Below are 15,738 nucleotides of genomic sequence, written 5' to 3'. Positions count from 1 at the left end.
ATCCATCATCCAAGATGGCCACCAGGAGGGGGGGGGGGGTATTAGTTAAACATAGGACCCTATGGGAAATACATACAAATGTCTTCTTTTAGAAAACCACTGAATGGAATGTAACCAAACATGGCATGAATGTGCCTTATGAGGTGTTGACCAAGTGTTGCTACTTTGTTGCCGATTTACTGTTCAAGATGGCCACCAGGATATTTTATTAAATAACAGGACCAATATTAAACCAAATTTGGCCTCAATCATTATTTGGGTATCTGTTACGATTTTTATCTATCTTTACATGATTTCTAAAACCAAAGTAGAGTCAGGTGAGCGACACAGGCTCTTGAGAGCCTCTAGTTACATTTCCTGTGATATTTTCTCTGATTGGTTAATTTGGTTTAATCTAAAAAAGACTAGTGTCCAAATCGATCAGTTGTAAATACATAATTAACTCTGCCAGATTTAAGACCACATTTTTCATTTTGAACGTTTAGAAATATCTTTCAATCTTTGATATCTCTTTTTTCTTGCAGCTAAATATTTTATCAAGACATAAAAAGACAACGAAATGGTTTTTTCATGTCTAGTCATTATCAGAATTAGAATTTACGTTTAATTTGGTTAAATCTTGAATGATTTATGGCCAATTAATGTTGTGGGTTGGTTATTAAGGGGAATTTCAAAAATGTCTAACCCGGTTACTGTAATATTACACTGTATGGAGGTGTTACCGATTCAAAGTTGCTTTTATTTTCACAAAGATAATTATTGATTATCATACAGCGGATTATATACCACCCATTGGGGGAACATTCATTGAAAAGTAACAAGATAATTCCAGTTAGGTGTAACAAACTTGTAGTGTTTTAATTATTATTTGTCTATTTATATGAATTGTTTAGAGAGAATCGATGTCAGGTTATTCCTTTGAATGCAAGACTCATTAAATCTTTTTACTTAATTGCAGTCTTTTGTTACTCTGCTGTTTTTTATGGATCAGATTCAATGTTAAAATATTGAAAATATTTAAACTAAGTCTATAATTTCTGACACCTTTGTCAGTTCCAATATTATGAAGACCTATGAAAAAACTGATTGTTGCTTTAAACAGATTTACTCATGTAGAAAGCTGGTATATTATGCAAGGTTTAGTCAATAATCTCATATGATACAATATGTTTCTTAAAAAGTAATCATCAGGCATACCTGAAACAAAGAGTTTAGAAAGGCAAAAATATGAAACATTCAAGAACATAAAAACCAAAGATGTCTATACAAAAATAAGAAGATGCTGTCATTGTTGTATGATTACCAATGAGTCAACTCTCCTTCAGAGACCAACTACAATAAACAGCAACCACTGAATTACAGGCTCATGACTTGGGACAGAAAATATGTCAGTTTTTGTATAATTGGTTGGAAGCTGAATTTTTGACATTGCATTTTCAGCATTATTTTTGGGATTTCGTGGATATAGGTAACTTCAAATTTCAGTGTTTAACAAAGTACAAGTTTCCTATAGTCATGTATGCAAAATTCTGTTAAAACCATCAATTTAAGTATCCATGATTTATATCCTTGTGAATTGGTACCAACAAAAATAAAGGAATCCACAATCTCTGTTGAATTCAGTGATTGATCTATTCTTCAAATAAACTTAAATTGCTCTTATTACTTTCAGCAAAAGAAAGTGCGGTTTTTGATCTGTACAGATGTAGCAGCACGTGGACTGGATATTTCCAAACTTCCTTATGGTTTGTAATCCACATAATTGTAATATAGGAAATATTACCAACAAATTAACAAGCTGCTAGATTGTAATACAAATTTCAAATGTGAAGGCATCCATGTTGTAATAAGCTGCGTGTTTACATAAGACAACAGGATGTGAATACATAAGTAATGCTACATTACCCTTACTAAAATTTGGTATCTGTTTAACTGTGCTGGAAATTTTAATATACAGTTACTTACAGTTAGAATAAGGAATGTTAAATCTGATGCTTCGTAAAGAGATAGTGTCACATTCTGCATGTTAAAGAAATCTTGCAAAAACTCTGAAGGGTCTGATGGTGGCCTTGTTGCATGGGTAAATTTCTGCCACATAAAATGACACCAAAAAAAGTGTGATTGGAGATATAAATGTATTAATTTTTTATTACAATTTGTTATACAAAAATGAAATATCGAAAACCAACTTTTCTTTCAATACTTCTTGAGCTCAAACCAAGGTAAAAAAAATTAAGGGTACTGTTATAATGATTGTCATACACATATATGAAAATAGGAAGATGTGGTACGATTGCCAAATGAGACAACTCTCCATCAGAGACCAAATGACGTAGAAGTTAACAACTATACTGTACGGCCTTCAACAATACGCAAAACCCATACTGCACAGAAAGCTATAAAAGGCCTTGGAATGACAACTATAAAACAATTCAAATGAGAAAACTAACGATCTTATTTATGTACAAAACAATAAACTTGCTTTGTTTTCAAGGCTATAGTAAAATTATGTTTGAAACCATACTACTTGAATGATGGTTGTCAATGTATATAAATATTTACACCAAGATGTCATTAAATGAAATTGGATACCCTGCATTTATCATGCTTTTCAATAACATGATCAAATCACTGAAAGACCCACTTCCTAAATTATTTACAATTATCATTCTGCATTGGCAATAATATCTTGGTGTAAACTAGTTATCCCCATTCAGGCTAATGCCCTCAGGGTGTATCTAATACATGAAGTGGATGGAATCATATAAGTTTGCACTTCATGTTGTTTAATATCATATTTTAAATTGAGGGTTGCTTGTAAGAACAAATTTTGTTACAATTGTATGAAATTAATTTCAATCAAAACTACTCTAGTTTAAAGCGATTTCTTGACACTGAGCACTTCAATTTAAATTTTTGTCTAGAACAATTTAAACTATTTTAAGGTATTAAAATAAATATTGCTATTAAAGAGAAACAGCTTGCTTTAGACTTCTTATAAGAAAAAGGAGATGTGGTATGGTTACCAACTATCCACCAGATACCAATAAACGTTGATGTAAGGAACGACTAAAGGTCACCGTACCATGCAATATATTACCTTAAGAAATATTTTTGAAAACATCTTTTGATTGTAAAAAAGCTGAAGAGCTGTATTTAAAAACCTTTCTTTTCAATCAGATCAATGTAACTACATAAACAAAATGACAGTCCAAAACAATAGATAAATTAATGATAATGAACGGTATAAAACAGATACTTTGCCTTACATAGTTGATTATTTATATCTTTCAGTAATTAATGTGACACTGCCGGATGAGAAACAGAATTATATCCATAGAATTGGTCGTGTAGGTAGAGCAGAAAGGTAATTCATTAGGTTAATCATCATACGCTATATTCAGGGAGGAGATTCTTGTGGCCCAAGGGTGCCTGCCCCCCTTTTTTTTGTGTCAAATTCTTTTTTTAGATAACTCTCCTGGATCTACCATTGACATTGTTATTTTAGTAAATTTAAAAATCTGCCACAAATATTTTATCAAAAGTTTAACATATTTAATGTACACTATTCCATTTTTATGAAAGTGTGCTTATTCTAGAGATTTATATGTTTGCTTGTGGTTTTGTTTTCATCTCTTTCTTTCGCTTGGTTTTATAAAGGTATTTGAACTCTAAACTAGATCATAAATTAACTAAATGGGTGAATAAACTTTGTCATTGTGCAAGACAGAATCTAGTTTGTTAATAGTTACATTGACCTAGTTATTGGATAATAGAAAGTTTGATTTTTTATTCTGAGACTGACAATGACTTGTTATGCAGTGGTTTTTAACTGGAATGCCCCTGTTACATGTTAAAGAAATTGAAATTGTCAAATGTAATGCTATTTGAATGGTTACGTTGGCATTCTTGAACCTAAAAACCCCTGATGTCAATGTTTTTCTCATGATCTACAAATTAGAGCACCCTGAAAAAGGTAATAAAAGTAAAATTACAGCCAATTTTTTGTCAAAATAAGGTTCTTTTCCTAAGTATCAGGACTGCCCCAACCCCCTCTAACGTCAATCCTGGATCTGCGCCTGGCCTTAACCACTTATTTGTGATCCAATTTCCTGGCATATGGGAAAATATTAAAGGATGCACCAAAGCAGTCTTACCTAGGCTAACAAAAAACATCAAAGATTGTTCAAATAATTTCAATATTGTAAGAGGTGAATGTACTGCAATCAAATGCATATCATGATTTTAAATATTGTTACAAATGTTAGAATATTGTAAAAGACAAGAAACTGTGGCTACTACAGTCTGCACTGAAACAACATGCATGCCAACCCTATATGGACCAAAAATAGTAGGAGGGGTTCCAACTTCCCACCCCTCAGAAGCCCACATTGCTCTAAATTGTTTTTTCTTTGTAGCTGCAAAATGGTACAATCTGGGGCATTCCAAAACCTTTACTTATAGGTTATGAAATGACATATTTTCAAGGATTCACTAACCATAAACAAAATGTTAAAAGATTGTACGCTGGGGGTGATCTCTGCACAATGTAGATATTTTTCTGTATGTACCACTCGATTTTTCACACTACATTTCTATTTCGTTAATACTTTCTATACTATTCACACATTCTAACATAGGAAGCAATTTTAATTGGAGCCATATTGTAATCAAAACTTGTGGTCAGTTATTCAGTCAATATTCCAAAGTGTTCAAAAGTGACGTCTACCCATACAGTCTACATAAGCAGCATTTTGATTGGTTCGACAGTAAATTTTCAGCTGACGAAAAAAGAAAAAAGCGCTGTCCTTTGATGGACATTTTATCATTGTTTGTTTCCTTGTCCGGGGATCACTACAAAAGTACAAAGTACACATTGTATGCTTACTTAAACTACTGTTAGGGATAAAAAGATCCAATACAATGTATATGTTGTGTACAATTTGTAATGTTGTACAAATTATAATTTGTACATATTTTTTGTACAAGTTATCAGTGTTTTATGAACCGCTTAACACAAATGGATGATGCAAGCGCACAGTCTTTTGTTTCGCATATTTCTGTCAAATTTTCACAACTACATGATACAGTCTAATACTGAGCAGTGATACAAAAGACATTATTAGAACACACAAATACTTGTTATGGATATGATTTTGGTATGAGTAGAAAAATAAAAATAGAATTTAAACTATTCAGTTATCCTCATTTCCAGTTTGAGGACAAGGGAAATAGCACTAAATGCTAGGTTGAAGTATATAAATTAGAATTTAAGACATTAAACTGAAACATTTTGGAAGATATACTTTTATTACCTGGTGCAATAAGGTATTTTCAAAAAACTTATAACTTGTACAAAAACCCTGTACAAATTATAATTTGTACAAACTTACATCTTGTACACAACATATACACTGTAGAAATTGATTCAAACCACAATCAGTGTTGTCAACCAAACTGAAATATATAGGAAAACTTTTTTCTGAGACTTTATTTACAAAATTAGAAGAAACTTTGTCAAAACCAGTAGGTGGTAGATTTAATTAAAACTTGGTAGGGTTGGCATGTATGAAACAATATAAATACGGTTAAATAGAATACAGATGGTTTATATCATACAGGCATCCTTAGAAGTGAATGTCTGTTCATCTGTAGAATTTAAGACTCAGAAGTATTGACAAAAGCTATATAAGATGGTCCACAGACATCCTGTATTAGGTTATCGGACGATAGATATCTTCATCAAATCATAGTCATTTAACATACTTCATAAAAGTCTGTCTTTTATCAATATACTGACTTAACAAGGATGTAATACATTGTATAGGATATTGTCTTGTCAATGGACATAATGCGTACTCGATAACTTATCATTTTTGTCAGACTTTTATACTGGAAAAGAAATTGTTAATTCTATATATAGTCTTGCAAAGGTTACACTTTCATAAGATAACAGTGCATGAACATAACCACTTGCTATTTTTGGCCATATACTTCATTTTATTTTAACTTTTGTGGAAATATTTGTGGTCAGATTGTAATCAATGTGTATGCAACAATAACTTAAATACCAACCATTCATCTTGTGTGTGTGTGTGTGTGAAAAGGGGGGGGGGGCTATTTTATTTACTCTGGTAAAAAATTTTTTTTTCAACTTGAATCAGAACCAAAACTATTTTTATTTTAAATATTACAGGAACAAAATGGCAATAACTGTTCCCCGCTCGAGATGGTTAAATTTGGAAATTCAACATGCAACATTTTTTTCAGGATGTGTTACTTTCCATATTCAAAAGGCTTTGTCCTGTCACATTACCAATTGCTAAAATGTTATACCAAATTAATGTTTGAATTCACCTCTACAAACTGATCAACTGTAAAGCATTTTAGCTCATTGCTTCAGTGAAAGGTTGTTAGTATGAAGCAAGTGCAATTAAATAACAATTATCCTTACCATCCAATTCCAATGATTCACTGTCTGTGGATCAATTTGTAGAGGTGAATTTAAACTGCAATTTGGTCAAACATTTCACTAATTGGTATTACGAAAGGAGACCAGCCTTTTGATTTAAATCACATGTGGTCTAAATTATTTTTTAATCACCTGGCTGACCATTGTATAAAAGCTCCCATGAAAGTGAAAAACTGTACTGCTTTTAATTCAGACTGGTAAATGTGAATTAGATGAAATCAAGTGAAAAAAAAACAGCTCAATCTGTTTCATGAAGATTGCTATTTAATGCATCTTCCCTAGCCAATCCACATGTAGAGAAGCATGTAGAGGAGGAGACAAGACCTTAACCATTGGCTAGCTAAGATGTATTTTATACTGATGGTTTGCTGTTTTTTGTTACCTTTTGTTATGTCATTGGTTACTGTACAACTGGTAGCCTACCATATTCCAGTCAATTGATGTCAAAATAAGGACAAATGAATGAAACAAAATTGATATTCAACTACATAATGCAATAACAAGCTTACATATCTGTCCAGTTAAGACAAACTGCTACAATTTTTAGAGCAACCATCCCTAAGAATCCTGGGTGATTTTTATACTTATATGGAATCTGTCATCTATCCATAAATGTTTGCAGATATATATTCCTCTCAAAGTACAAGACCAATCAAACATGAATCACCCCAAGTGTATTTTGTTTTAACATTTTATCCAGTATAATAATACAGTTGAATTTTTATGTTTTTTGCTTATATGCAAGTATAGTTTTAGGTGGTCCTTGTAACCTTTTGTTTAAATATGAAGGAAAACACATGTGTTTCATTTAGTTCTAGGTGCAGTTTAGATCCTTGTTACCTACCATCGGAAATTTTAAATTCTGTTTGTTTGGAATACAGAATAACTTTATATTGAAATATTGCAATTTTTTTTCTTTTCAGAATGGGATTGGCAATATCACTTGTAGGAACAGTCAAAGAAAAAGTTTGTTTAAATACTGGCATCATGCTTTATAGTAATGGGGATAGTTTTAGTTATAGCAGATTTTCATTTGCTAACTAGCAAAGTGTATTTTGTCTGACATGCACATTGTTTCTATAATTAACTTTTTACATTGACTTTCTTTAAATAGTATTACTTTTCTCTACATTGAGTAGAATCCCACAAATCCATGATAATCTGTACTATAATAAACTAAAAATAATTTCCTTTGGGAACCATTCTTTGTAAATTGTCTGCAGAAATCATACATTCTTTGACACAAATGATAAGTATAATTTGCAAATTCCTTTACTATGTTCATCAATTTAAAGTGGTGTCAACAATTGTTAAGTTTTTTGTTTCATAGGATCTACAATTGATAGATCAATGATGTTTTCTATTAAGTTGCATTACTATCAGTACATATCAGTTTGGTGACTATTTCAAGCCCTGTCCTCTAGGTCATGGTCCAGGGACTTTCAGTTAATAAGCAATTTTCAATGTTAAGAAAAAAGTAAAATCACAAAAATACTGAACTCCGAGGAAAATTCAAAAAGAAAGTCCCTAACCAAATGGCAAAATCAAAAGCTCAAACACATCAAACGAATGGATAACAACTGTCATATTCCTGACTTGGTACAGGCATTTTCTTATGTAGAAAATGGTGGATTGAACCTGGTTTTATAGCTAGCTAAGTTTTCTGCTTAAGTCAGCTTATTAAGAACTACTTATGATAGACAATGATATTTTCTGTAAAGTTACATTACTATCAGTACATCTTAGTTTGACAATCATTTTGACACCCTGCCTTCTATGTCATGGTCCAGCAACTTTGAATTAATTAGTAATGTTGCTGTCCATCAGATTGTCTTTTTCTGAATTTTCTGCTACATGTGAGATATATTGAGTCAGCAGTTTATTTAACCAAAAAAATAATATCAATATTTTTAGTTTTTCATTCATCCACAAAAAATTGGTACCCACAAGAATAAACGAATCCGTAGTAATAATTTATTAAAATACATTTTTGACCCTGACCGATGATGACCTCTTGTTCACAACCAGGTTTTTCCAGTTTGTTTGTATTTCTTATTCCATTAATATGGAATTAATGCACAGCAATTTTCTCATACAATATAGCTTAAGAAATTGGTTTTCAAAATCTTTGTATTTCCTATTTTCCATTTCATTGAGCTTTATTTCGAGAACAAATATTCTGAATTAGATGAGGAAGCTTTTTTTAGTTCCAAGGTAATTTCAATAATCTGTGTAAAGTGTTATATTTGAATTGCTTGAACTAATTACTTCTGAAAGCAGGATTCATCTGTCAACATAACAACTAAGCGGATCATATAATTGAATTATATTTATTCTCTTTTAATTATTTAATTTCCTTGTTTGCACAATATTGTGTAAGTTCATTGTCACCATAACTCACCCACGACAACTTGTACTCTAATTAGATTTTCTCTATCCTCCTCTAGCTCTACAACTGAGAATTTGTTACAATTATCTGTCATATTAGCATGTTTTTTTATCTCAAATAATTCTTCAGAATTAATTTCCTTATTGCATATGACATAGCTAGAAAAACAAATAACAGTTTCAAAACGACAATATTTGTTTTATTTGGAAAAAGTAATTTATTATTTGTATTTTATTTTCTATTTTGTATTTAGAAATTATTTGTTGAAAAATAGTATTCCTTCGAAATTAAATAAAAAGATGCCTTATAGAAGGGATGAAAAGTAAAATAACAAAAATACTGAACTCAAAGGAAAATTCAAAATGGAAGGTCCCTTATCATATGGCAAAATCAAAAGCTCAAACACATTAAGCGAATGGAAAACAACTGTCATATTCATGACTTGGTACAGGCGTTTTCTTATGTAGAAAATGGTGGATTAAACCTGGTTTTATAGCTAGCTAAACCTCTCACTTGTATGACAGTCTCATAAAATTCCATTATATTGACAACAATGTGTGAACAAAACAAACAGACATAATAGGTAAAAATGTCAAAAATAGGGGTACAGCAGTCAACATTATGTTACAATCTTAATCACTATAAAAACAAACAAATATTATCAACAAAGAAAAACAAAATGGCATAAAGACAAAGCACATAAGCTAAAATGGAAGACAAGATTACAAAAAATGCCCAAAGCACAATAACACAATCATTTCACTTTTTATGACCCAACCGCCACGGTGGGGACATTAAGTTTTACCCTTGTCCGTCTGTACATACGTACGTCCCAAAATTGGTTTCCGTTCTCTTACTGAGTTTGCCTCAACCAAATGTTATGAAACTTATACACAATGCTTATTACCACAAAACACAGATCAAGTTTGAATTTCGGTGGCGTCACTTTAACCGTTCTAGAGTTATGCCCCTTTATAAATGGAAAAATAGCAAAAATTTTAGTTTCCGTTCTCTAACTTAAGTTTGCCTCAACCAAATATTATGAAACTTATACACAATGCTTATTACCACAAAACACAGATCAAGGTTGAATTTCGGTGGCGTCACTTTAACCGTTCTAGAGTTATGCCCCTTTATAAATGGAAAAATAGCAAAAATTTTAGTTTCCGTTCTCTAACTTAAGTTTGCCTCAACCAAATATTATGAAACTTATACACAATGCTTATTACCACAAAACACAGATCAAGTTTGAATTTTTGTGGCGTCACTTCAACCGTTCTAGAGTTATGCCCCTTTATAAATGGAAAAATTGCAAAATTTTTATTTTCTTCTAAATATCAAGTAATTTTTAAAATTGGAGTTATCTTCCTTTGTTCATGATTATAGTTTAATCAACTACAATCAATGCTTTATACAATGCAATGTTTAATTTTTACTTCCACTGATAAAACACAGATCAAGTTGAATTTGGGTAGTGTCACTTTAACCATTATTGAGTTATGCCCCTTTATAAATCGAAAGATTGCAAAATTTTTAGTTTCCATTCTGTAACTTAAGTTTGCCCCAACCAAACATTATGAAACCTATACACAATATTCATTACCACAAAACTAAGATCAAGTACAAATTTTTTGTTTCCGTTTTCTAACTTTAGTTTGCCTCAACCAAATGTTATGAAACTTATACACAATGCTTATTACTACATAATACAGATTAAGTACGAAATTTAGTGGCGACACTTTTACCATTCTTGAGTTATGTCCCTTTATAAACATAAAAATTGCTGAATTTTTCGTTTCCGTTCTCTAACTTTAGTTTGTCTCAACCAAATGTTATAAAACTTATACACAACCGTTCTAGAGTTATGCGAGTTTACAAATAGAAAAATTGCTGAATTCTGTTCTCTACTAAGTACGCCTCAACCAAATGTTATGAGACTTACACACAATGCTTATTACCACAAAACTCAGATCAAGTTCAAATTTGGGTAGCGTCAATTTTACCGTTCTTCAGTTATGTCCATTTATAACTATATGATATGCAAGTGGGGGCATCATCTGTGTCCACATGTGGACACTATCCACGTTTATTTTTTGTAAACTTAAAAAAAACCGTTTTTCATGTTTTTCACCATTGTATTACAAATATCCTCATTTGTGAAGACCATGTGTTGACTTCTACCGTCTTTTTTGTGGTTGTTCTACTTTCATCTCTTTTTTATCTCTAAAAATAATGTGTTGGGTGAGACTTTTTAAAAAGACATGCTTTATACATTAATGGTCATTTTCCCATTGACCAAAGAACTGTATGAGTCAAAGTTTTCTTGGCTTCTATATGAAAGGGAATGATTTAATATTTGTTCTGCAGCTTTTTAATGTTGAGTAGTGAGTAAACATTTTTTTACATCCTCCATGTAGCAACTTGCTGTTTGCTAATAGTTTGAAATACTCTTTGTACAATGACAATTTTCTTCAAAGTTTATATAAAGGCTTCTATAAAGGGGAATTGTTTAATATTTGGTCTGCAGCTTGATAATTTTTAGTTGTAGCAAGTAAGCAATTTTTACATCCACTGTGCAGCAAATTCCTGTTTGCCAATAGTTTGAAATTTTACAACCCTCATTGTACAAGGAAATTTTAGTCAAATTTTTCATGAAGGGAATAATTTTATATGTGGTCTGCAACTTACTAGTTTTGAGTTGTAGCAAGTAAGCAATTTTTCATCTGCCATGAAGCCACTTCCTGTTTGAAATTTTACAACACTCATTGTACAAGTAGAGTTCTCGTCAAAGTTTTCTTGCCTTCGATGAAAGGGAATGATCAGTTATGCCTCAGTATACATGCAACCTCAATCAATTACATGCAGTGACACAGGGTCAGATCCAGTATTGGTATTGGTCTTGTTTTTATTGAAACTATATGAATCAAAACTCAAAACCTTACATAGAAATCCTCAGCAAAATCTCAGCTATACCTAGAGAGATTTAGATTTTGTCCACCCATTTAAACAAAACAATGAACCAAGGCAATTAGTCAGTTGTTGTCTGTACAAAAGTGATTTTTATTTAGTCTGCACATATTTACTAACATCAATCTACATAAGCTTACAAAAGACTACAGCAATTTTTGACCTGAGTCGGTACATGTTTAAGCTTACAACAATATCTGACCATAAATATGTAAACTCAGTTTTATTTCTGTATTGACAGGTATGGTACCATTCTAACTGCAACACAAGAGGGAAAGGATGCTATAACACAAATCTGACTGATTACGGTGGATGTTGTATCTGGTATGATGAACCAAAGGTATTTATAAGATCTGCTACTGTACCACTAGCCTGCCAACAGTGAGTTTGTGAGTTTGAGCCCCTCACATGGTATGTGCATTCGACTCAAGTGTTTATTGATTAAGATTGCCAGTTTTCCAGCTGAAGGTTGGTGGTTCTCCCCAGCCACTCTGGCTTCCTCCACCAATAAAACTGGCGGCAACAAAATAACCAATAGTGATGAAAATGGTGTTAAAACACCAAAAATCAATCAATCTATAGTACTTTGCAAGAAAATAGGTTTTATAAGAGTAAAATACCTTTATTTTCGTAAGAAAAATTGTTAACCATGTACATTATTTTATAAGAGTAAAATACCTTTATTTTCGTAAGAAAAATTGTTAACCATGTACATTATTGCGAGGTTTTTATTAATGTGAATGATACAACTGGGTGGGTATCACAATAATAAGAACTTTGATTCTGATATCTGATACATTTATCTGTAACTATATTTGGTATATGGGTTCCTTGCAATGTCTGCATGAATAATTGATTGTTTGGTGTTTAACGCCACTTTCAACACTATTGTGCTATTTCGTGGTGGTCAGTTTTTATTGGTGGAGGAAGCTAGAGTGCCTGGAGAGAACCACCGACTCTTCGGTAGGAAAACTAACAATCCTGGTCAATTAAGATTGGAGTAGAGTGCACCTGCCCTGTGCAGGATTCGAACTCACAACCTCAGTGTTGAATGGCTAGTGAAACAGTAGTTGGACTACTTAGACCACTCGGCCACCTAGGCCCCAATGTAAGTAAGTATTTGCAAAATTTTGTTTAGAAAAATATTGAAACATTGGTTTTCGGACTAGTAGTTGTAAAAGATTTTGATGCAGACTGCTGTAACATGTCCCTTAGACAGGGTTCACCTGACCTCGACCTCATTTTATAGAACAGTGATCAAGATTAAAGTTATGTATTTAGGTCAGTTTCTCAAATATTAGGAGTAGGTCAACTATATATGTTTTATGGAATGATTGTAAGGGGGTGCATGTCAGTCTGGCAGGTTTCATCTGACTTCATTTTCATGGTTCATTGGTCGATGTTAAGGTTTTGTGTCTGGTCTGTTTTTCAAGTACTAAAAGCAATAGGTCTACTGTATTTGGTGTATGGAACTATTGTAAGGTGAACATGTCTGTCTGGCAGATATCATCTGACCTTGACCTCATTTTCATGGTTAAAGTTTTTGTGTTTTGGCTGTTTTTCAATTACTTTAAGCAATTCAATAGGTCAACTATATTTGATGTATGGAATAATTGTAAGGTGTACATGTCTGTCTGACAAGATTTATTTTGACTTTGACCTTATTGTCGTTAGACCTTTAAAAATGTTAAGTTTATGTGATAATTTTAGTAAAACCTTTTTCTTTAAAACTATCAGCATAAAATCAATGGTCAATACAGCAGGCAAGACATTTCAGCGTGTGCACTCTTGTCTAATATTGTTTAACTGGTTCTGCTAAAAAAAAAATGTTAAGATAATCCTTTATCAAGTGATGAAGTGTAAAACAACAATATAATAAACTGCCAGATGAAATGGTCATTTTAGCTAGCTTTCTAATGAAAAGTGATTGAAACAAATAATGAAAAATTCTGTCTAAAGAAAGTTGTTTTTGTGATCTACTTTAATCTCCTTAGTGTGAAAGAAAAATAATTTATAATCATCTGGGTAACTATAAATGTTTTGAGGGACATTTTTGCACTTATTGATGATACATGTACAATGTAGTATTAGAGAAGTTGTCTTTAAGTTATGAATGAAACTCTCCCAATATGTATCATGTGTTATGACCTTCTCAAAATGTTATGGTTTTTATATTTATTATAAAATGATAATTTAAGTAAAACTCTCTTTCTGTCTGTTACAGTTAATATCAGATATACAGGAGCACCTTGATATAACCATTGATTCAGTAAAGCCTGATATGAAAGTTGCTATTAATGAATTTGATGGCAAAGTAACATATGGCCAGAGGAGGAAAGTTGGAGGTAGGTTTCAGATTAAGTGATTAGGAGTGTGGGGGGATTGTTGGAGGTAGGTTTCAGATTAAGTGATTAGGAGTGTGGGGGGATTGTTGGAGGTAGGTTTCAGATTAAGTGATAAGGAGTGGGGGGATTGTTGGAGGTAGGTTTCAGATTAAGTGATAAGGAGTGGGGGAAAGTTGGAGGTAGGTTTCAGATTAAGTGGTAAGGAGTGGGGGAAAGTTTGAGGTAGGTTTCAGATTAAGTGATAAGGAGTGGGGGAAAGTTGGAGGTAGGTTTCAGATTAAGTGATTAGGAGTGGGGGAAAGTTTGAGGTAGGTTTCAGATTAAGTGATAAGGAGTTGGGGAAAGTTGGAGGTAGGTTTCAGATTAAGTGATTAGGAGTGGGGGAATGTTGGAGGTTCGTTTCAGATTAAGTGGTAAGGACTTGAGGGGGGGGGGGGGAGAATGTTGGAGGTAGGTTTCAGATTAAGTGGTTAGGAGTGGGGGAAAGTTGGAGGTAGGTTTCAGATTAAGTGGTTAGGAGTGGGGGAAAGTTGGAGGTAGGTTTCAGATTAAGTTATTAGGAGTGGGGGAAAGTTGGAGGTAGGTTTCAAATTAAGTGATTAGGAGTGGGGGAAAGTTGGAGGTAGGTTTCAGATTTAGTGGTTAGGAGTGGGGGGGAAAGTTGTTAGAAAATGGCTGATTTCAGTTTTTTTTTTTTATTAAGAGCTGTTTTCAAAATTGTCATCAAAATTACTCTGACAGAACTGAAGTAAATCTATGGTATAGTAATCTTAATCTATATGTTTCACTTGCAATATGGATTTTATAAGTGTGTTTAACCATCGTCAGAGTTCCAAGTTAAAGTGTCAGTTCTAGTTCAAGTTAAAGATCCAGTAAATGTTGAGTTACAATTATGAAACTTTGAGGGAAAGTTTGAGGTAGGTTTCAGATTAAGTGATAAGGAGTGGGAGAAAGTTGGAGGTAGGTTTCAGATTAAGTGATTAGGAGTGGGGGAAAGTTTAAGGTAGGTTTCAGATTAAGTGATAAGGAGTTGGGGAAAGTTGGAGGTAGGTTTCAGATTAAGTGATTAGGAGTGGGGGAAAGTTGGAGGTAGGTTTCAGATTAAGTGATAAGGAGTTGGGGAAAGTTGGAGGTAGGTTTCAGATTAAGTGATTAGGAGTGGGGGAATGTTGGAGGTTCGTTTCAGATTAAGTGGTAAGGACTTGAGGGGGGGGGGAGAATGTTGGAGGTAGGTTTCAGATTAAGTGGTTAGGAATGGGGGAAATTTGGAGGTAGGTTTCAGATTAAGTGATTAGGAGTGGGGGAATGTTGGAGGTAGGTTTCAGATTAAGTGGTTAGGAGTGGGGGAAAGTTGGAGGTAGGTTTCAGATTTAGTCATTAGGAGTGGGGGAATGTTGGAGGTAGGTTTCAGATTAAGTGATTAAGAGTGGGGGAAAGTTGGAGGTAGGTTTCAGATTAAGTGATTAGGAGTGGGGGAAAGTTGGAGGTAGGTTTCAGATTTAGTGGTTAGGAGTGGGGGGAAAGTTGTTAGAAAATGGCTGATTTCAGTTTTTTTTTAATTAAGA

The 15,738-nt window shown here is 32.9% G+C and overlaps 1 protein-coding gene across 1 annotated transcript in view; it reads left to right on the top strand.

Annotated features, from left to right (window-relative positions):
* LOC127700426 (ATP-dependent RNA helicase DDX1-like) overlaps positions 1-15,738 on the top strand; it is a 270,402-nt gene that overhangs the window by 253,289 nt on the left and 1,375 nt on the right. Inside the window, exons 23-27 of the mRNA XM_052203879.1 lie at positions 1,673-1,745; positions 3,295-3,367; positions 7,396-7,438; positions 12,070-12,168; positions 14,053-14,173. Of these exons, the coding sequence (XP_052059839.1) occupies positions 1,673-1,745; positions 3,295-3,367; positions 7,396-7,438; positions 12,070-12,168; positions 14,053-14,173 (409 nt within the window). The remainder of the gene's footprint in view (positions 1-1,672; positions 1,746-3,294; positions 3,368-7,395; positions 7,439-12,069; positions 12,169-14,052; positions 14,174-15,738) is intronic.

Source organism: Mytilus californianus, unplaced genomic scaffold (genome assembly GCF_021869535.1).
Source record: "Mytilus californianus isolate M0D057914Y unplaced genomic scaffold, xbMytCali1.0.p SCAF_5, whole genome shotgun sequence".
Classification (NCBI taxonomy): domain Eukaryota; kingdom Metazoa; phylum Mollusca; class Bivalvia; order Mytilida; family Mytilidae; genus Mytilus; species Mytilus californianus.
This window is presented reverse-complemented; position numbering and strand designations above follow the sequence as displayed.